The 21042-nt window shown below is 55.2% G+C and overlaps 2 protein-coding genes across 2 annotated transcripts in view; one reads left to right on the plus strand and one right to left on the minus strand.

Moving 5' to 3' along the window:
• The first annotated feature begins 5120 nt into the window (after positions 1–5120).
• Positions 5121–7028, plus strand: RPL19 (ribosomal protein L19). Its single transcript, XM_084301018.1, has 5 exons — positions 5121–5229; positions 5634–5756; positions 5950–6070; positions 6271–6381; positions 6839–7028. The coding sequence occupies exons 1-5, from the start codon at positions 5124–5126 to the stop codon at positions 6960–6962; spliced, it is 585 nt and encodes a 194-aa protein (XP_084157144.1). The 5' UTR covers positions 5121–5123; the 3' UTR covers positions 6963–7028.
• A 1092-nt stretch (positions 7029–8120) lies between these two features.
• The window catches only part of FBXL20 (F-box and leucine rich repeat protein 20), a 33476-nt gene continuing 20554 nt past the window's right edge, over positions 8121–21042 (minus strand). Inside the window, 12 exon segments of the mRNA XM_084300919.1 lie at positions 8121–10052; positions 10054–10101; positions 10737–10949; positions 11765–11821; positions 13175–13219; positions 13748–13808; positions 15084–15214; positions 16054–16128; positions 18121–18247; positions 19565–19660; positions 19854–19922; positions 20374–20468. Coding sequence (XP_084157045.1) covers positions 9993–10052; positions 10054–10101; positions 10737–10949; positions 11765–11821; positions 13175–13219; positions 13748–13808; positions 15084–15214; positions 16054–16128; positions 18121–18247; positions 19565–19660; positions 19854–19922; positions 20374–20468 — 1077 coding nt within the window. The 3' untranslated portion in view covers positions 8121–9992.

Here is a 21042-nt window from a genome sequence, read left to right on the forward strand (position 1 = left end):
GGTTGGGGAGGGGGGGCTGTGCCCCCCCCCAAAGGGAGGGGTGCAAAGGGGGGGTCCCAGGACCCCCCCAAAGGGTGATGAAATGCCCCCCCCCGTGCTGGGTAGGGGAGGGTGGGGATGGGCTTGGGGGCACCCCATAGCTCTGCTTTCATTTGGGGGGGGGGTCCGTGCCCCCCCCCCCGGTTCTCAGGACCCCCACCTCGCACCTCTTGGTGGGGGGGGGGCACCTCAACCCCCCCCCCCTTCCAAGGGACCGTCCCCAGGAGCCCTGCAGGATGGGTGCAGGGGGATGGGAGATGGCTGGGGCCAACTGGGGGGGGCTGTGGCCCCCCCCCAAAATTAAATTAATAAATAAAAGCCCCCCCCGGCCCCCCCACCTGGCGGACGAAGCTGTTGGAGGTGGTGTCGGACGAGGTGCTGCCGTCCGAGCGCTTGAAGCGGCTCTTGCGCTTGCTGTATTTGCTCTGGGGGGGGTTGGATAAGGCGATGGCTGCAGAGAGGCCCCCCCGCAAAAAAAAAAATCCCCCCCTCCCCAAAAAAATCCCCCCCAAATCCCCCCATCCCCAAAAAAATGCCCCCATCCCCCCCAAAAATGCCCCCCCCCCTCCTCAGCATCCACGCCTGGACTTATGGAGCCCCCCCCCCCCCCCCCAAAAAAAAAAAAAAAAGCCCCCCCCCAGCAGCATAGGGCAGCCCCTCCCCCCCCAGCAGCATAGGGAGTCCCCCCCCAGCCCCATAGACAGCCCCAATGGAGGGGTCTTGGGGGGGGGGGGGGCAGGGGGTGTCCCATGTGCCCCCCCCCTCACCGTCCCAGCTCACTGCCCCCCCCCCGGCATGCACAGCCCCCCCCCAGCACACCCCAACCCCCCCCCCCATTCCTCCCAGTTCCCTCCAGTGCTTCCCACTGGGGGCCAACTGGGAGAGCCCCCCCCCAACCCCATTGAGCCGCCCCCCCAGGGGATGGGGGTGCTGGGCTGGGGGGGGGGGGACAGAGCTTGCTGGGGGGGGGGGCATTGAATGGGGCCGTGCCCCCCCCCCCCGGCATCACAGGGGGACAGCTGGCCCAGCTGCTGCCGGCCGGGCTGGGTGGTCCCCCCCCCCCCCCTCAAGGACCCGGTATTTTTAGGTCCTTGCCCCCCCCCCAAAAAAAAACCAAACCCACCCTGCTCCCCCCCGGCCTGTGCCCCCCCTCGTGCTGTCACAGCCCCCCCAGCCACCCCCCACCCTAAAAAAGCCCCCCCATCCCACCCCACCCATGGGATGAGGCTTTTTATTTGGGGGGGGGGGACACACACACATTAGGGGGCGCCCCCCCCCCCGCACAGTTTTGCTGAAAGTTTCCCCATGTGGGGGGGCACCATGGGGCTGTGCCCCCCCCCTCCTCCTATAAACCCGGGGTGCTGCTGGAGGGGGGGGGCACACCCGAAAAGGGGGGGGGCGGTGACACAGCAAAGGGTGCTGACCCCCCCCCCCCAAAAAAAATAAAATAATAGGGGGGGCTCGACCACCCCCAAAAATAAATCGGGGGGGGGGGTCGACAAGCCCTAAAAAATAAATCGGGGCGGCTCGACCTCAAAAAATAAATGGGGGGGGTCGATTCCAAAAAGTAAATGGGGGGGGTCGACCCCCAAAAAAATAAATATGGGGGGGCTCGACCCCAAAAAATAAATAGGGGGGGTCGAAAAGCCCTAAAAATAAATCTGGGGGTTTCGACCCCCCCCAAAAAATCTGGGGGGGTCGACCCCGCTTGGTGCTTTTTATCTTGGGGGGGGCGGTTGGGTATCTCGGCCGGGGGGGGCACCCCCATTTTGGGTGCCGGGGGGGGGGAAATCTCCGCCGTGAAGGGGTGGGGGGGGGGGGTTGGGGATGAGTGAGCCGTGGGGGGGTCCCCAGGAGCCGTGCCCCCCCCCCCACCCCCCCGGGGGGTGTCACCTGGAGGGCGGCGTTGTCCAAGACGTCCATTTGGATGTCCTGCGCGGCGCTGCGGGGGGGGCGCGCCATGCCCCCCTCCCGCACCATGGAGCTCGGCCTCCGCCGCACCGGGCCCCGAGGCGACGGTTTTGGGTTTTTTTTTTTTGGGGGGGGGGGGACACAGGAGGAGGAGGAGGAAGGATGAGGAAGGAGGAGGAAGGAGGAGTGTTGTTATGGGGGGGGGCAATGAAAAGGGGGGGGGGGGGCCGGGCAAGGGCTTTGCCTCCGCCCCGGCCGCTCCCACAGTGGTGGAGGGATGAGGGATGCGGTGCCCCCCCCCCCCACATACACACACAGCAAGGCACTCCTCCCCACGGGGGGGGGGGGGAGAGGAGGAGGAGGAGGAACCCCCCCCCCCAGGAATAAAATGGAAATGTGTAGATAGGGTTTGACCCCCCCCCAAAAAAAAAAAAAAAAAGTATATATATATATATATGGCTTAACCCCCCCCCAGTAAAAATAAATATACATATATATATTATTTAACCCCCCCCAGGAAAAAAAAATAATAAAATAAAAATATATATATATATATATATGTGGCTTACCCCCCCCCCCCAGTAAAAATCAATATACGTATATATTGTTTAACCCCCCCAGGAAAAAAATAAAAAAAAAATAAAATAAAATAAATAAATATAAATATATGTGGCTTACCCCCCCCCCCCCAGTAAAAATCAATATATATATATATTATTTAACCCCCCCAGGAAAAATAAATAAATAAATAAATAAATATATATGTGGCTTAACCCCCCCGCAAAAAAAAAAAAAAAAAAAAAATATGGTTTAAACCCCCCCCAATAATAAATAAATAAATAAATATCTTACAACCCCCCCCAAAAAAAATCAATATGTGTCTATATGGTTTAACACCTCCCCCCCAAGTAAAAATAAATAAATAAATAAATAAATAAATAAATAAATAAATAAATGTGGTTTTGGGGAGGGGGGGGCGCAGCCTGCAGCAGATTTGCTCGTTTGGGGGGGGGGCGGGTCACAATAAAATAAAATAAAATAAAATAAAATAAAATAAAATAAAATAAAATAAAATAAAATAAAATAAAATAATAAATGGGGGGGGGGCACCAGCCCTGGGTGGGAGCTGGGGGGGGTGAGATGGTGGCAGGGCCTAGGCTGGGTGGGGGGCTGTGGGGCTTTGGGGGGCTGTGGGGGGGTCTGTGAGGGCGGTGGGGGGGGTTATGGGGCTGTGGGGGGCCATGGGGAGCTGTGAGGGCTGGGGGGGTGCTGGGGGGGCTCCAGGGGGGCTGTGGGGGGGGTTGTGGGGGGGCCTGTGAGGCCTGGGTGGGGGCTCTGGGGGCTGTGGGGGGCCTGTGAGGGCTGTGGGGGGGCTGGGGGTTGCTGGGGGGGTCTGGGGGGGGCTGTTGGGGGCCTGTGGGGCCTCTGGGGGGGGGCCTGTGAGGTCTATAGGGGACTGGGGGGGGTTGTGGGGGGGCTGTGGGTGTCTGTGTGGGGCTGTGGGGGCTCCAGGGGACTGGGGGGGGCACTGGGGGGCTGCGAGGCCTGGGGGGGGGCTGTGGGGGGCCCTTGGGGGGGGGGCTGTGAGGAGTCTGTGGGGGGGCTTTGGGGTCTCGGCCCCGCCCCGCCGCGTTTTGCTGCGGGACCCCGGTGGCGGCAGCCCGCGTTCATCCGTGTTTATTGACGTTTTTCTTGTGTTTTTCCCCCAAAGCAACCCCAAACCCACCGCCCCCGGCTCCTCTCCTCGCGCCATCTGCCGCCCAGGATGGGGGCTCGGAGAGGGGCCGGGGGGGGGGGCTCCGGGACCCCCCCCCATTACCGGACCCCCCCCCCATTACCGGGACCCCCCCATCCCCAGGACTTCCAGTCCCGGAGACCCCCCCAACCCCGGGACCCCCCACCACTGGAGACCCCCCCCAGTACCGGGACCGCCCCCACCACCGGGAGCCCCCCCCCCAGTACCGGGGACCCCCTCCCCCGGTACCGGGAGCCCCCCCCCAGCACCGGAACGCCCCCCCCGACCACCGTAGCCCCCCCCCCAGCCAGTTCAGCGCCCCCCCCGCGGTGAGCACCGAGACACCGGCATTGAGCTCCGGCTCCCGGTACACCGGGGGGGGGTCAACCGGTACCGGGAGCCCCCCTCCCCAGGACATTAACGGGGGCGAGCCCTGCCCGGTGCCCGGTGCCCGGTGCCCGGTGCCCGGTGCCCCCCACGTGCTGCCCACGCCTCCTCACTGCGCATGCGCCGCGCTCTCCCCCCTCCCCCCTCCCTTCTCCCCTCCCCACACCGCGCAGGCTCTTTTCGGACCGTACCACCCCGCGGGGAGGAAAGGGGGGGGGGGAAGCGTTGATTTCTCCCCATCTCCACACCGCGAGAGGGCTTTGTCGGCCTCACACCGCTTCTTCCACTCGTGAAAAATCCGCGGAGGTTCCTAGATCCCGTCCCGGAGCCTGACGGAGCGGCGGGGAGGCGGAGGGGGGGGCGGCGGGGTGGTACGATCCGGTCGCTGTGGGCGCGGCGCGAGGCTCCGCCCCTCTCTTTCAGCCCGGCCGCCGCATGAGGTGAGCGCCGCGCGGCACCGGGGGGGCCTCGCCGGGATGGGGCTCGAGGGGGGGCCCGGTACCGTCCGTGGGGCTTCACCGGGATCCTAGGAGGGGAGCGGGAGGGTTTGGGGAGGGTTTGGGGGGAGCGGAGCGCGGCTGGGCCCCGCGGGGGCGGCTGCGGCCTGCTCGTGGCTCGGGGGTGGGGGGGGGGCAAGATGGCGGCCGGGGCATGGGGAGGGGGAGAATGGCGGCGGAGGGGTGTGTGGGGGTGTGGATGGGGGTGAGGGGTGCTGAGAGGGGTTTGGGGGGGACCTGAGGGGGGTCTGAGTGGACCTGAGAGGGCTCGGGGGGGTCGCTCAGGGTCTTGAGTGGGGGATTGGGGGGGACTCTCAGAGGGTTGAGGGGGTTCGGGGGTCCTGAGGGGGGGTTGGGAGGGGGCTGAGGGGGCCTGAAGGGGCTCGGGGGGACGTGATCGGGGCTAAGGGGGGTGAGGGAGGCTTGGGGGGATCTGAGGGGGGCTTAGGGGGGCCAGAGGGGGGGCTCAGGGGTCCCTTGGGGTGGGCTCATGGGGTTGAGGGGGCTCAAGGGGTTCCTCTGGCCGCTGAGGCATCCCCCCACCTGCCCACAGTATGCTCCGGCTGCAGAAGAGGCTGGCCTCCAGCGTCCTGCGCTGTGGCAAGAAGAAGGTCTGGCTGGATCCCAATGAGACCAACGAGATCGCTAACGCTAACTCACGTAAGGGGGCCTGGGGCACCTCCCTCGAGGGAAAGGGGGGCGTCGGGTGGGCCAGGTGGGGATTTGTGAGCTGCTCACTAGCAGGGGTGGTGGCCCGGGTACAATTCTGACATCTGGGCAGCTGCCGTGTGCTGTAGGGTGGAATCCCATCACCAGCAGGATTTGCAGAGCTCCCCCATCACATTCACAGGAACGTGGTGCCCGGCAGGGCCTTGTGGCACGCTCAGTCCATGTTTTTCTCTGGGATGACAAACGAGGGAGAAATGGGATGGGGAGAGGGGAAAGAGCACCTCCACAGCCCCTCTGTGGCGCTGGAGTCATGGCTGGCTTGTCCGTATCCCAGTTGATTGTGGTTTTTGTTAGTCCCTAAGATGCTGAACGCGTTTATCCCTTCCTCCCTCCAGGTCAGCAGATCAGGAAGCTGATCAAGGATGGGCTCATCATCCGCAAGCCCGTGACCGTTCACTCCCGTGCCCGCTGCAGGAAGAACACCTTGGCCCGCCGGAAGGGCAGGCACATGGGCATCGGTGAGTGCTGAGGGAAACGGTCGATTTTTGTGGTCCTTGGCACACCTGCAGGCTTGTATTGAGCAAAATTCTGCAAAGATTTTGCTGCAGAGTTCATTCTGTGTTAGCAGAGGGGGATTAAATGCCAGTGGGAGCGTTGTGCCCGCCTGGCAGCAGCCTGGTGGTGTCCTCAACTCGTTTCCTCCCCCCCCAGGTAAGAGGAAGGGTACGGCCAACGCTCGGATGCCCGAGAAGGTGACCTGGATGAGGAGGATGCGGATCCTGAGGCGCCTGCTCCGCAGATACAGGGAGTCCAAGAAGATCGACCGCCACATGTGAGCCTTTTGGGGGCACATCCCCGGCCTTCCCTGTGCCCTCCCTGCTCCAGGCAGCTTTACAGGCGGCTCCTGGGCGTGGAGCTTGCTGATGGAAACAAATCCTCTGTAGAAAACCTGCTGGGAAGGGTGTGAGGCACCTGAAAGCTGCTGTGGTTGGACCCCTGGGCAGCCTCTCACGCTTCCTTCTGCTCCCGCAGGTACCACAGCCTGTACCTGAAGGTGAAGGGCAACGTGTTCAAGAACAAACGCATCCTGATGGAGCACATCCACAAGCTGAAGGCGGACAAAGCTCGCAAGAAGCTCCTGGCGTAAGTGCTGCTGAGCTGCTGAGCTCCCGCCTGCGAGCTGCGAGAGGGGTTTTTGTGGAAATAACCGCAGGCTGGTAAATTCAGGGCGCTCCTCCTGAATTGGTGGAGCTGTTGGGAGCCATGGGGAGGAATCAGAAGGGAGCAGGGTGATCCTGGCAGAGCTGTCTGCTCCCTGCCAACCCCACTTAGATCAGGGAATGATGACAGGGCAAGCACGAGGCAAGCACGAGGTGATATTTTACCATAAATCCTGAGGCAGATGGGATTTAAAGAACAAAGCTGCTGTTTTTAACTCGTCCTCTAGTGAGGATGAGAGCCGTGAGGGCTTGGGGAAGGTCAGACCTCCTCAGGGAGCTGCCCTGCTCCTACCAGCACTAAAGAGGGGACAGGGCCAGCGCCGACGGCCTCCTGGGGGCTCTTTGGGGTTTTCCACCTTCAGCATTTTCCTTCCTCGCAGCGACCAGGCCGAGGCTCGCAGGTCCAAGACCAAGGAGGCTCGGAAGCGCCGCGAGGAGCGCCTGCAGGCCAAGAAGGAGGAGATCATCAAAACCCTCTCCAAGGAGGAGGAGACCAAGAAGTGAGCGCCGCCTGGGCTGTGTACGTAGAGCTTTGCAGCCCCCGGGGTCGAATAAAACACCGCTTCCACAGCTGCTGTGCCTCGGCTGGCTCCCTGGGGGGCGTCCAGAGCTGGGGGGGGGCTGGGAAGGACGGGGGGTGAACTGGGGAAGGGCTGGGGATGAAGGGGGATGCAGTGTCCCCATTTCCCTGGCCCACTTGGGGCTCCCAGCACAGGCTGGGAGTGCTTGGGGATACCAAAAGGGGCCCTGATGGGCCTGCTGCCCCCCCCCCCCAAAACGTGACGCTGCCCCCCCAGAGTCGTGGGGGGGGGCGCAGAGCAGCTCAGGATGGGGGCAGGGAGCCCTCAGCCTCCATTTAATGGCCCCGAATTGCAGCTCCTGGGGGTGTGGGAGGGGGGAGGCAGCAAGCTGGGGGGGACACCAGGGGGGGGGGCACAGCCCTGGTGCACCACCCAAGCCCCCCCTTTTCTGTTTCCCCCCCCCCCCTCATGGTCACGAACTGGTCACGAGAGCCCTGAGCTCATGCTGGTGCTGGGCCAACCCTGTGGGGGGGGCTGAGGGGAGGGGATATGCAAATCCAAGCTTGCTCATTGGCTGTTATCCACACGGGGGGGCAGGGCTTGGACCCCCCCCCAGGCGATACACGTGGGGGGGCAGCACCCATGGGACCCCCCCCAGTCTGCAGTCAGCCCCCACAAGGCCCCACTGCCCTCATTGACACCCGGGGGGTTCTCAATGCTACTGCCCCCTCCCTTTCATGCCCCCCCCGCCCCAAAATACACCAAATTTGGCCCCAAATGGCCTCCCCCAGTACTTAATCCCCCCCCAAAAAAAGGGCCCTGAGCCCCCCCCAGCACCCCTCACCCCTCCAGAGCAGCCCTAAGGGGGTCGGGACCTTCCTCAAGAGCCCCCAGCACCCCCACCCCGCAGCCCCCAGCCCCGTTTATTCCAATTCCCCCCCCCCCCGCCCCCCATTTCTCCCTAGAGAGGCGCTCCCCCCGGTAAGGCGAGGCTTGGAAAATGGTGTTTATTGGTACTTTATATAAATACAAACACCGGGGAGAGTCCATGGAGACACAACCGCCTGCAGGACGCTGCGCGCCGCCCCCCTTCCCCCCCCCCCCCCGCCCGAAAAACACCACCAAAGGGAACGGAGGAGGCTTTGGGTTCAGGATTTGGGCCTTTTTTCCCCAAAAAAAAACCTGCTACGAGGCAGCTGCAGCCCGCTCTCGGCTCCTCCTGGCTCAGCACCCCCCCACCCAAAAAGTAAAAAATTAAACCAGAGCAGGGAGTGCTGTGGGGGGGAGGGGGGTGCAGAAGGTGCTTTGGGTAAAATTTGGAGGATTTGGGTAAATGGCAGCGACTGCGAGCAGCCGGGGAGGGAGCTGGCAGCTGCCCCCCCCCCCCTGCAGGCTCCGTTAAACACACAGCGGGGGGGGGACAAGGCCGGGTTATAGGGGGCTGGTGGCCCTCAGCGACCTTCGGAGCAGCCTCAGAGCAAGCCCCCGGCCCTAAAGGAGCCCTGGGGCCCCCAAAAGCTGCTCCCCACAGCGGGACTCCAGCAGGAGGGGGGGGGAGCCCCCGATTTAAGACGTGCTCCTGGCTACGCTTTCCCCAAACCCTGCCCCGGTACCCCCTCGGCCGATCTCCCCCTTTGAAGCACCGGGGTCAATCCTGCCTGAAACGCCCCAAAAGTGGCTGCTGTGGGCACCCCCTGGGCTGGCAGACGGAAAAACCTCCTTTTCACCTCCTTTTCACTCTTTTTCACTCCTTTTCACCTCCTTTCATCCTTCACTTACCTGCAGAAGATGCCGAAGGGAGAAAAACGCCCGGCACCGTGTGCCCACGACCCCGGGCACGGCCCCGCTGCGTTACGGGGTCCTTGGCTCCCAGCTGGGGCAGGGAGCAGCAGCCCCGAATTCCCTACTTCACTTTTTGTAGGGGGGGGAAAAGGGGGGAAAGGAGAGGCGGAGCGGGGGACTTACGGTCACCGGAACGGGCTCTAACTCGTCCCCCTACATCGAGGGGGATTTCTCACCCCTGGGGTAAAACCTGAAATGCAAGACAAACGCAGCCAGCCTCTGGGTAAAACAGGCTGAGGAGCTGAGGAGCGCAGCTGGTTTTGGGTGGAAAAACCTTAAAAACCTTCCCAAAGGGTCGCTTCAGGCTCCCAGCGGCGGGGAAAAAAAAAAAAAAAAAAAAAAAAAAAGCTCGGATTGTTTCCGTGACTTTCGTTTGGTGAATCTCAGAAGGGCTGAATTACAGAGCGGGAGGGGGAGAAAAAAAAAAGAGCAGGGTGTGGGAAGGGTAAAACAAAACAAAAAAAAAGACCAAAACTGAGCCTGACGTTACAGACTTGGAGCTACATCACAACAACCTAGGGAGGCGCTGAGCCGGGTGCTGCCGAGCACGGAGGGGGCGAACCTTCGACGTGAGCGTGCCCGGCCGGGAAGGGGAAGCAGAGGAGCACGAGGGAGCTGCGCTGGCTCATCCCCTCGCTGAAAAACGGACACGGAACTCGTTGGGGTTTTCTTTTCCTGTTTTTTTTTGTTTGTTTGTTTGTTTTCCTTCCCCCTCCTGGCCAGCGGATGCAGGGTTCAAGCACGATCCGTCCTCTCCCTCTCCCTGTTTCCGAGGGCTGCAGTCACCGCTCCAACCTCCTCCTCCTCCTCCTCCTCAGCAAACAAAGTCCGTTGGGCTTTGCCAAAGCCTCCTCTCCGCAGCGCTTTTGTCCGAGCATGCCCAGCAGGAATGGTTCCGAGTTCTCCCAAAGCCACCTACAGAAAAAAAAAAAGCCGAGGGCTCCAGCTCCGGGAGGGCGCGGAGAGTTCAGCGGTTCGCTGGAGCAGGTGGGGGGGGGTGCGGATGGATGCGGATGGGTGGCTACGGGGGGGGGGGGCCTGGCGCCGCGGCCCCGCTCACTGGCCCCTTGCGAATGACTCTGGGATCGCTTTCCTCGAGGGTTCTGGTGTCCACCGTGACTCTGGGGGTGTCATTAAATACTCAAGTCCGCGAGGCCGGCCGCCGCCGCCGTCATAGGATGATGCAGCATCTGCAGAAGCGCTGCCTGCTGCCCCCCACCGACGGGGGGGGGGGTCACGGGCGCGAAGTAGGCATGGACTTTGATGTTGGGGAGGTGGGTCTGCAACGACAAGCACAGCACAACCCGCGGGGTAAAAACGGGATTTTTATATTTAAAAAAAAAAAACAAAACCTCCTTCGGTTCAATCAATGCTGTGATTTCCACAAACGGCGGATTGGCAAATTCTGGTAGCAGAAAACAGCTGCGGGAGTGGGAACTGGTGACACCCCTTCCTCTGCATTAATCCCGCACTGAATTCGGGGAACAGAACAGCTCTGCTCCGACCTCGTGCTCTGCAAACCAGCCCGGACTCCTATCCCCCTCTAATGGGTGGGGAAACTGAGGCACAGGGCTCAGGGTGCCTCAGACGGCCCCACGGCTACTGACAGAGCTGCTCCGGCTCCTCGCCCACCCAAATGGCCCCGTAGCAATTACCAAAAAAAAATCAAAAACAAAACAAAAAAAAGACACAGCAATTACATTTCTCCCTGACCAGCCAGCATCCAGCCCCACACAAGCTTCCGAGCACAGGAGCATGATTAATTCTATTAATTTGGTAGGTGATTGACCTCAATATTTTCAGACCAAGCACCAGACCACGAGGAACCTACAGCCTCAGCCCCTCCAGACAAAGCGACCAAGTCACAGCCCTGGCCGTGCTTTTATTAATGACTATTACTAGTATTAATTTTTACCCTGAGTCTCTTGATCCCCGCCCGCGTGATCTGCTGGCAGTCGTACAGTTCTATCCTCTCCAGGCTGTGGCAGCTTTTCAGGTGCTCCAGGGAGGCGTCGGTGATCAGGGGGCAGTTGTCCAGCTCGATCACCTCCAGGCGGTCGTGCGCGCAGGCGCCGTTTCCCAGGTGGCGGATCCCGTCGTCCGTGATCAGCTCGCAGTGGGACAAGCTCTGCACCCAAACGGAGGCGGTCAGCGGCCCCTGCCACCAGCAGCCACCAGCAAAATGCCCTGCCTAGGGGGTTTTGGGACAAGGGACAACCTGGGCCAGGGTTTGTAGGTGCAACACCCGCGGGTTTGCCCCACGGGTGCTCTCCGTGTGCTGGAGGCACCCCTGGGGTCCCAGGGGGGGAAGGTGAGGGGAAAGGATCTCAGGACAGTAAATGCTCGCTGCAAGGGGACAGAAAAATGCCTCTGCTGCTGGAGAAGCCCCCTCTGTAAAACCTGTGGGCTCCCACATCACAGGCAGGACCCTGGTGCTGGGTGTAAGCAGCAGCAGGAACTCAGCATCACCAATGCTTGGTGCTTTTTTGGGCTGCACGCTGCAGCTTCTGGAGGAGGAAGAGGGCTTGGAAGAGGTCTTGGTCTAGGAGAGGGCACCAGCCTGCTGCTTTTCACAGGGGCACAGGTTATTGTGGGCCCAGCTCCTTGTTCCAGGGGCTGCAGGCTCCTCTCCCACACGGTTACCGACAGCCTGCCTCGTGGACAGATTCTGCTAAGCGTGTTGAGGAAAACCAGAGGCTGCTGTCAGGAGAATTCAGTGTCCTCCAGCTCATTTTCAGGCAGCTGTGGGTGCCTGGCACACGATTCATGCTAGCAGTAGGGGAGGGACAATAGGTTCTCCGGGGTCAAGTTTCTAGCTGAATTCTTCCAAGACTTCGCAACACATCAGTGAAGTCAGAGAGACAAATAAATCCCCGCAGGCAGGGCTCGAAATCCCTTTGTCTGTGGGAAGAAAATACTCAACGTCTCACTTATAACACTCACCAGAACCTGAAGCCGCGGACAGTGTATGGAGAGCTGGATGAGCGTACTGTCTGTTATCTGGAAAAGAGAAAAGCTTTTCAGGTCGGACGCTTGGCACAAGGACTTTTTACCCCCCTACTAAAGACCAACTGCAAATTTCTGCCTAATCTGTGACCATGTTCGACGCAGGCATCGTCCTGAGCTCCTCAGGACCCATCTCCTGCGTGACCAGGCTCCAGAGGTACGCGTTTCTCTGCTCCCTTACACAACTCAACTCGCGTCCTTCAAGGACTGCCGGGGCACGGGCGCTGCTGCTGTTCTGAGCCTCCTGGAGCAGCTCTTGTGAAGCAGGCGAGCAGAAACACGACGACTCCTAAACGTTTGTCTCTGAAGTACAAGGAGGTGTTCAAAGCCCTTCCACCAGCTCCGTGCACTGAGCTGTTCGTTATTTCTTCGGGAAGAAAGCGCCTCGGCACAACGGGTTTCTCATCTAAAGGCCTTCAGAGGGAACTCGCTGCGCTGCCTTTATTCGGTGCAGCCCAAGGACACAGCCCAATTTTTCTTCTTCCTTTTTGGGTTAACTTTGAATGGCTTCCTGTCTGGACTACTGTCGTTTCCTCCTACGACCTCCTGAATTTCTGCCCCGTAAACACCAGGAAGCACCGAACGCTGGGGTCGCTTTGTTCTCATCGCAGGAAGCAAAACCCAGGGACCTCAGTCAGCTCCAAATCCGTCCTTAAGGCTGGAAATTTTTCCTGGGGTCCTGAGTAACTTCAAGGATTTTTCCCTGTCAAGGTAACCAGCTTATGGCACATCCCTACAGGACAGCACAGCCCTGGAACTAAGGAGGACATCTGCAGGACGGGGATGTCCACAGGCAACAACATCCAGCTCGTTACACTGCACCCTGCTGCCTTTGAGGAAGGCTAAGACTAGAACAGGCACCCTGGTTTTATTTCAAGTTGTTTCCATGTCCCGTGTACAAAATTCACCGCTGTTCCAACAATCTGCTGTTTTTCTCCATGAAAATAAAAACAACCGACCCAATTTCCTTTATTCCTAGCAGTATTATATGGCACAAAGCTTCCCTACATGCAAAGATTTTATTCTGGGACTTTATCTTGTATCGGTGTGTGAGTTATGACCTTTGACACATGACCTCCTAGACACATCTCACTGCTATTACAGATCTATTTTATTACCCTTACAGTAGCATTTATTGCTATGAAATACAAACAAAGGATTAAACTACAAAGTCAATGCTGTCTTGTCCAAAGATATCTGATCTTTTTCCTCGGGATCCTAAATCAAGCTCCCATTTGGAGCCAACTTGCTGCTTTTTCACCATCTTTCCACACCACTGTGATTGTGCTAAAAAGCAAACAAACAAACAAAAAACAACAAGTAACTGCCAGAGGTGGCACCTCCTACCTGGACGCACTCTTCTAGGTCCATTTTTTCAAGCTCGTGGCAGTTCTGGGAACAAGCAGAAGACCAAACACAAAACTCAGTGCAAAGTTTAGACAGCAAACACAAAGACGTCTACAAGACAGACAGCCCTTTTTAGCAACAAAGGTTTTTCTCTGTGAAACAATGGGATGGAAAAGAAATTCTGCTGTTTCTTTATGAACACCACCAAACAGTAAGGGAATCTAGCAATTTCACTCATTTAAACACACTGAGATTTTTATTTTTTTTTAAATTATAGAAAGTAAAGGGGTTTAAATGCAGGGTCAGTTGTACAGAACACAGATTAATCTAGGACAAACATTCAATTTTGTTGCTCCCAAGTATTTAACATTTTGCTTAGTTCAGATGCAAGTCCTCTGAGGCGTGTGGGTCAGGACAATGCTTAAGATACCAGAAATTATGTACAACCTGGCTTCCATCCACACTTCAAGAGGAAAAGCATTACAACACTCGAGAGACAAGGGTGCTGTTCGTTCATATCCATCACGAAAAGAAAGCAAAGATACTTGAGGGAGAGTGGAAACGAGCACTTACCCTAGCTAGAGTAGTAAAGCCCACATCTGTTAGCTGAGAACACCTTGCAACTTCTAATATTCTGCACAGAAAGAATTGATAATAATCATGGTGGAGTCGTTTTGCTTTTCAGAGTTTCATTAAAAGCTTCCAGCAACCCAGAAAAGCCTGCCCCGGTTTAAGCTGTGCTCTCTGAGGATGATCTGCACAGAGCAGCCACCCTCTACACCTGAGCGTAGGTCACAGGAGTAGAAAAGAAGTCAGGCCAAAGGGGAACTCCAAGGCTCGCTCAGTCCGTGCCTGCTATGAGGCAGGGCAGGTCTGGTCTGACAAATGTTGGACTAAGGAGCTCAAAAAAGCCCCCAGTGCTCTGGTTTCTACCCCAAACGCAGAGCTCATCATGAGAAGTGTGCAATACAAGTCAGGAGGCACCACAACCCAGCAGAGGGACATGAAAATAAAATATTTAACGCCTCGACAGAAGAGCTTCAGGTCTTCTGTGCTGTGCCAGCAGACAGGCTTTCTTACTGCAGCTCTGCAGGGGTTTGCTTCACAGCACTAACGTTTATCTGCCTTTAGAGAAAGGCAAACCAATTTTCCCCAATCCATGTGGAACTCCGGCTGAACACACACAGAAACGGCCTGAACCGAAGCCACATTTTGCCATCCCCTTTCCCAACCAGTTTCCATGTACTCGCACCCTGTGCTTTACACCTCGATTCTTTCAACGAGCTTATTGTGGGAAATAGATGCTCCCCCCCCGTGTATTTTATGCTAATTACTAGAGGCCACCCAGCTCTTACAGATGCCAGATTAAAACCATCTCTTCTTCCTGCACCTGGCCATTTTCTGAATTATAGCAAAATGTTCCTGGAAAAACTTGTCCTGATTAAAAAAAATATTTTTGAGTAAAAAAGCAAGCTGGATGCTGGAAGCCCACCCTTTTGAGTGAAAGCACGAATTCCGTCTGCTATAAAATCACCGTGAAAATCCTGCCAGCATCACATGTTACGAGGAAACAATATTGTCTAAATGCATTTTCAGTTCTCAGTACTGAAGTAACCTAACCTCAGCTGTTTTCCACAAAAAGCAGAAGGAAAATACACAATGGTTTGGAGTGAGACTGCTGCAAGCGAGTGCCCTGGCAGCACAGACAGCCGTGGCACGGAGCTCTCCTCCCAGCCTTTTGTCCCCTTGTGTTTGTTCCTAAACTTGAGGGATTTTTTGGGGGGTACACCCACGGTCACCTCGCAGCACAGCAGTAACAAAGCAGCTCCAGCAAGGCGTGACCGTGTCCCCGGGACCCTCTGCTCACACGCAGGGGTCACCAAAGCTGAGGGACCCGCCGAGAGCTTACCTCAGCCTGGGGCAGTTCTGTCCCAGGGCGTTCAGGATGGCGTCGGTGATGTTACAGCAGCCCGAGGCACACAGGGATTGCAGCTTGTGGCACCCTCTGCATATCGTGATGAGCCCGTCGTCTGTGATTTGCTACGAGAGAGACAAGGACAGCATCACAGGCCGTGACACAGGAGGGGGAAGAGCAACCTGCTGCGCGTTTTCCTCTCAGATTTCCAACCAGGAACTTAAATGAGGCCAAATTCTGCTTCTTTCAACCCACAAACGCATTTTGGGACCACCATGTGAGAGCTAAGAGCCCACCTCATGGCCCAGACCCTGCCAAACTCACACCACAGCAACTCCAGCAGCCCGGCTGGGTCCCCAGACACCGAGGGTCCCTCTCGTCCCACGTGCTCTGCTCACGGGGCCGGGGCTGCAGCGTAGGGCCCAGCCCCACAGCCCCCAGGGGCCTTGCCCACCTCCCTGGGAGAGGGCCGGGACTGCCCATCCCCACTGAATCGGACCCACTGTGGGGTATTACACCCAAAGAACCCCCTTCGGTTTCATTTGGGGCATAAATACGCATTTTTGGCACTGCAGAGCAACTGGTCCTGAGCAGGGAAATCGCCCCTCTTGGTTCAGTGTGGGGAGAGCTGGGAGGAAGCTGGCAGGAAGGCCGCGCAGGCATTCCAGCCCCGTGGAAAGAATTTCTCCAGCTAGTCCTGCAAGGGAGTTCAGAAGCCCCGCGGGCAGGGCAAGGAGACAAAGCTGAGGAGCTGAATGCAGTGACACTGTTTCGGGGCCTTATTCAACATCGCCGAGCACTCCCAGAAAGCTGGTTTTCATCAACTGTTTTTTTTAAGAGTCTCGTAAATTTACAACTGCCCTGGCTGCAGAGATGATGTTTCTGGGATCGAGCGCGTTCTGCGTGGTTCTGCTTGGGGATGGCCTCAAAACACAGGCGGGAAGTCACGGGGCAGGTTACTTACTAAGCACGTCTGAAGGTTTAAAGTCACCAGTTCAGGACAATGCGCGCCGATATATTTGAGAGCTTCATCCTCAAGCTGGAAAAAAAAAATAAATTCAGAGGCTGAAACAACCTGTTAAATACTTGAAACAGTCTTCAAAAGGAAGCTTTGAGAACAATAAAACGTCTGTGGTTGGGACAGCTGTGGGGGAGGAGGGTGATGCAGTCTCAAAATGCGCAGCAGCAGGCGCGTGCCATTTTGTACATCCCAGGAACAGAGTTCAAAGACCCACAACACCAAGTTACTGATTTAGAGAAGGGCTGATCCGATCAAACGTGTGATTAACAGAGCAAGTCGTGAAGTCAGAAAGTCTTTACGGGAATTAAGGCGACGCTTCACTAGCGAGGGCCCACGAGGACCTGCTTTCATACTGCAACAGCAGGGCTCTCAAAAAAGATAAAGTATTATTTCAACATGAGGAGCACAAACACGTCCACGTTGCTTTCTGATGATTAAAAAAAAAGCTTGCTATTCTTAAATCTATAAGAACAGATGGCAAATAATTGATAACAAGGATGTACTACCATCAATATTACTCATGACTCTATAAATTACTAGAAACTCAAGCTGTTTCCATGACCTGAATCCTCAAAATAGGCTGAGATTGTTATTATCTTTAATCAAGCCATTTTGACAGCTGCGTATACCCACTTCACATGTTAAAAAAACACAACAGCAATAAACATTTAACGAAAATTGCCCACTATTGCCCTTACGGCTGGGCTTGCTCGGGCACCCAGGGGTATCACTTCCATTTTGCACACACAATGTGTTGCTGCTCTGCCCATCACCCCAACCTTTTAGGACTTCGTGTCCTTGCAGAAAAGAAATGTGCTTTTTTGTCTGATAAAAACATATAGCTGTTTGTCTATAGGCAGCAGACGAAAATGGCACTTAGTGACTCATTCCTAAGGAATGCCCGCCCCCCAAAAATAAATCCAAACCAAGCAAGCGCTGATGGTGTCTGGGGACGAGCACCCAGCAGATGAGAGCGACCAGCTGCCAGGTCCACCTTGGGGCTCCTCAGCTCTCGGCAGCCTCTGGGCCACAGCTTTCAGCCCCTGCAGGGTCAGCTTTCCTCCTTTCCTCTCCTTTTTCAAAAGCAAGATTCGGAGATGCAGCTTTGCTCTTTTCTAGCCTGATCTGTCTGCGTTAAGAAGACTGCACCCCAACTAAGAAATGAGGATTGGTCCCCACGTTCTTTGTGAAAGGGCTTTGCAAGCTCTTGCTCACTGAGAGACTAATGCCCAAGGCTGATGTTCCCTGTGCCCCAGCTCACAATGAATACAGCTCCTTAGTAAAGATGTAGTGCGAATGTTTCCCTGTATTACACTTTCCAGTGATTCACCAGACAAGGAACTGAAGTATGATTAAAGGAAATTAAGTCTAAATATCAAAAAGGGAGCAAACCAGCTTTCAGCTGTGAGAGCTGGCATGCCATTTACGTATCCCAAAGAAAAGCAGCACGGGCTCTGCAGCCTCTTCAAAACGTACTGCTGTGGCTCAGGAGCTACACGAGGGAATAGCATTATGCTCCTGGCTGGCTGCAGAAGTCTTTCCAAGGAGTCCCAAACACGGGGATTTCTCTGACCAGCTGGAAGGTCCAAATGACCCAGCAAGGCAATTCTATCACCACTGGAAATGAAAGCCCTGTTGCGCTTTCTAAAATTTTCTGAGCCTTCAAAACCAGATGGGTCTAGCCACGGATAATCAACTTATCTTTTCTTTAGAAAAAAGAAAATAAAAGTTTGCTCAGTGTGCTCCCGATGGGGGGGAAGAAGAATGGTTCTACAGCTAGATAGGCAATTAGTTTGCTGTCCCACTGCTCACGCTGAGCTCCGGCTATTAAAGAATTTCCAAAAAAAAAAAAAAAAAAAGCAGTTAACCTCCACCAGACAGACTGTGAATAATTGCAGCAATGCAACATTTCTGGGAAGAGAAAACCCCACAGCGCTTCATCCCCAAACACTTGGTTGCAGCAGCCATGAACCAGCTGCTGTGGCTCGCTGGAGCACCGCGGAGCCGTACCTGCGTGCAGCCCTTCAGGAACAGGGCTTTGAGCCCCCCGCAGCCTCGCACCAGGGCCTGGATGCCATCCTTCGTCACTTGGTCGCACCAGGAGATATTCAGCTGTTCCAGCAGCGGGCACCCCTCACTTGGGAGGCGAAAGGAAAAGCGTGTGGCAGCTTTTTTGCTTTACAAGGACATCCCGCTTCGAGGCAGAACTAGGAATTCCCTAGTTTTGGGACCCACAGGAGCACTGGTGAACACCCACACCCCACGGGGAACGCTTCCTCGTCAAACACCTCCAGGTGTGAGCAGCTTTCCAGAGGCACTGTCAGGAGCTCTGGAGCAGGGCATCAGGAGGGCAAAACAAGGCCAGCGTACCCCCTTCTGGGCACCTCCCCGTCCTACACACACAGTTTATGCACTTTCTGGACCCAAACACAACCAAACTGCCCACAGCCAGAGCCAAAAATCGGGCTGCTCTCCATGCTGCCTCTGACTTTCCAGATCTAACTCTGCATTTACAAATAGCTGCCAGCAGGAGTAACACTCAGTGCAATTGGCAATCAAGAAATATAGATGCTATCAGGTATTTAAGATAGCTGCAGCACAAATTTGACCATTTGAAATTAGAGACAGGGATGAAGACCCTCAAGGGAAGAAAAAACAAGCTCAAAGTACTTTAACACAGCCACAAAAATAACAAAACCATTCATTTTTTCTTTTTTTTTTTTTTCTTTTTCTTCTTCCATGTTTTTCTGTTGGTACCTAGGTGAACCCTCATTTTTTTCCCCCGTGATACAGCTTTCCTTTTATTTTATTCTGCTGGGATACCACTTGAAATTTTTATTTATTTTTTTTTTTTTTAAAGCTCGGCCTCCATTGTTACCTTCAGTGTTTTTTTTTTGCCTCCTTTCCTCTGTCCCAATATCTTCCCACCAATGTCTGTCTTTCCCTTCCTTTTCTAGATTACTTGGCAATTCCATTTAGCAGATTTAAGCAGTTACAAGTCTCCTAAGCAGTTTGAAAAGACAAATAGTCACATGCTGGAGTTCACCTTCTGGCTACGTAAACACTACGTATGCAGTGGTACACTTACAGTGCAGAAGCTGGCTGTTAGCAAACCAACATTTAAAAAAGACAAACTAAGCCTTTTTTTTTTTTCTCCCTACACCCCCAATCCCTCCTCCAAGACTTCAATGCAACGTAATGCTTCTACTGCAAATAATCGCCAGGAGGGATACAAACAAGTTTAAGGGCAGCTCTTATTGCATCTTCCTCCCCTGTCTCTGCAAACCAGGAGGCACAACGTGAACACTGAGCTCTGCTGGGGGATGCCTGAACTCTAACCACGGTTAAACCTCAGCCTACTTCAGTCTCCTCCAAGGCACACAAGGAACACGGGGCTGCAGCGGGTCACACTACCTGGAATCAACGGGCAAAAGTCAACGTTGTCAACTCCTACCTCAGTGCTTTCAGGGACATGTTGGTTATGGAAGTGCAGGAAGCCAAATCAAGGTGCCTGAGCTTAGAGCAGAACTTACTGAGGCTGGTACACGTACTGGAAGAGAACACATGAGAGACTCTGACATGACAGGCATATTCAAAGCCGTACGCATTTCATACGACACACATTATATTACCTGCTGCATGCACAAGCCTGGCCTTCCCTTCAAAAAGGAAGCTGAGAATATATCCCCCTTTCCCCCCAGAAAAGGGGGATAACAGTGGAAACAGAAGAGATCATTACTCACGCGTCTGTGATCTTGGTACAGCCATTCAGGTTCAATACTTCAATATTTCTGCAGTTCTGTGCAAATGTCCTTTATTGAATGAAAGGCAAAACACTGTACTTGTCAGGCAATACATTTCCAGGCGTTCTACTGCATTTAACACATCAGATAAAATTTTAGAAAATGGTCTCAGGCAAAATAAACAAGAAGTAACCTCACGGTGCCCTGTATCTTGCCCTGGGATTTCACCGAATGGAAATAAATTCATAGATTTCCCAGCCCAAAGGCAAAAGTTTGTGATTTAGCAGCAATTACTGCTTAGCCTGTAGCAGCAGCTGGTATTATTTTAATGAAAACAACCAGCGAGCGAAGTTAAGGAACGATAAAGATTGCTTCTGTGTTACTGCTCTCAGTGTTTTAAGTCAGGCACAGGCTAAAGATCTCAGTTCCAAAGCGTTCGTGCCTATCAGCCCTCTGTGGCTGGAGAGGCTGAATCACTCTCTACTTTACTTTTAAGAGCAGAAGCGAGCTGTGCCTTTACCTTAATGCGTTGTCTCCCACTCCTAGGCAGCCACGCAGGCTCAGCTTCCTCAAGAACCCCCCGCATCTCTTGGAAATGTTCTCCACTACTCGGCCCTGTTGGAGACAGAAGGAGTTACGTGAAAATCCAGAAGAACCCCAAGTGACTTCAGCATTCAAAAAGCTGAATTCAAACTTCTAACAACAACAGTTTGTTATTCTAGGTCAGACATTGCCACGGAAACAAAAAGTGCCACGGGGATAATCTAAGGCAGGGAGAGGGGAAATTATTCAGCTTCTGAAGATGGAGAGAAAAGGCACCTACGGCTGGAGGAGGCGAGTTCAGGCTGGCAGCTGAGGATTTCCTCCAGCCCAGAGCCCTGGATGTTGATGCAGACTACCCAAGCAGATGGAAAGCAGCAGTGCTGCTGCTGCAGGGGGGCAGAAGACTGACAAATGAGTACGGTGAGCATACTGTGAACGGACACACTTCAATTTCTATTCAAAATGGAGCTGAGACACAGCTAGCCCACCAGTTTTCCCCTTGCAGAAAAGGGATCCAAACTTTTGTGTTCAACAGATCTGGAGAATGGATTTCCCACCCCCCAACATTTGCAATTGGTGGAAGGCTGCAAAGTCCCTAGGACAAGTTAGCATTTAGCCAGGTATTTCTGATTGAACAAAAGCCACT

Source organism: Netta rufina, assembly GCF_964035555.1.
Source record: "Netta rufina genome assembly, chromosome: 24".
Taxonomy (NCBI): domain Eukaryota; kingdom Metazoa; phylum Chordata; class Aves; order Anseriformes; family Anatidae; genus Netta; species Netta rufina.

Coding starts and splice junctions, on each gene's coding strand:
- RPL19 (XM_084301018.1), top strand. CDS start 5,124: ATGCTCCGGCTGCAGAAGAGGCTGGCCTCCAGCGTCCTGCGCTGTGGC. Junction 5,230..5,633: donor GATCGCTAACGCTAACTCAC/GTAAGGGGGCCT, acceptor TCCTCCCTCCAG/GTCAGCAGATCAGGAAGCTG. Junction 6,382..6,838: donor GCTCGCAAGAAGCTCCTGGC/GTAAGTGCTGCT, acceptor CCTTCCTCGCAG/CGACCAGGCCGAGGCTCGCA.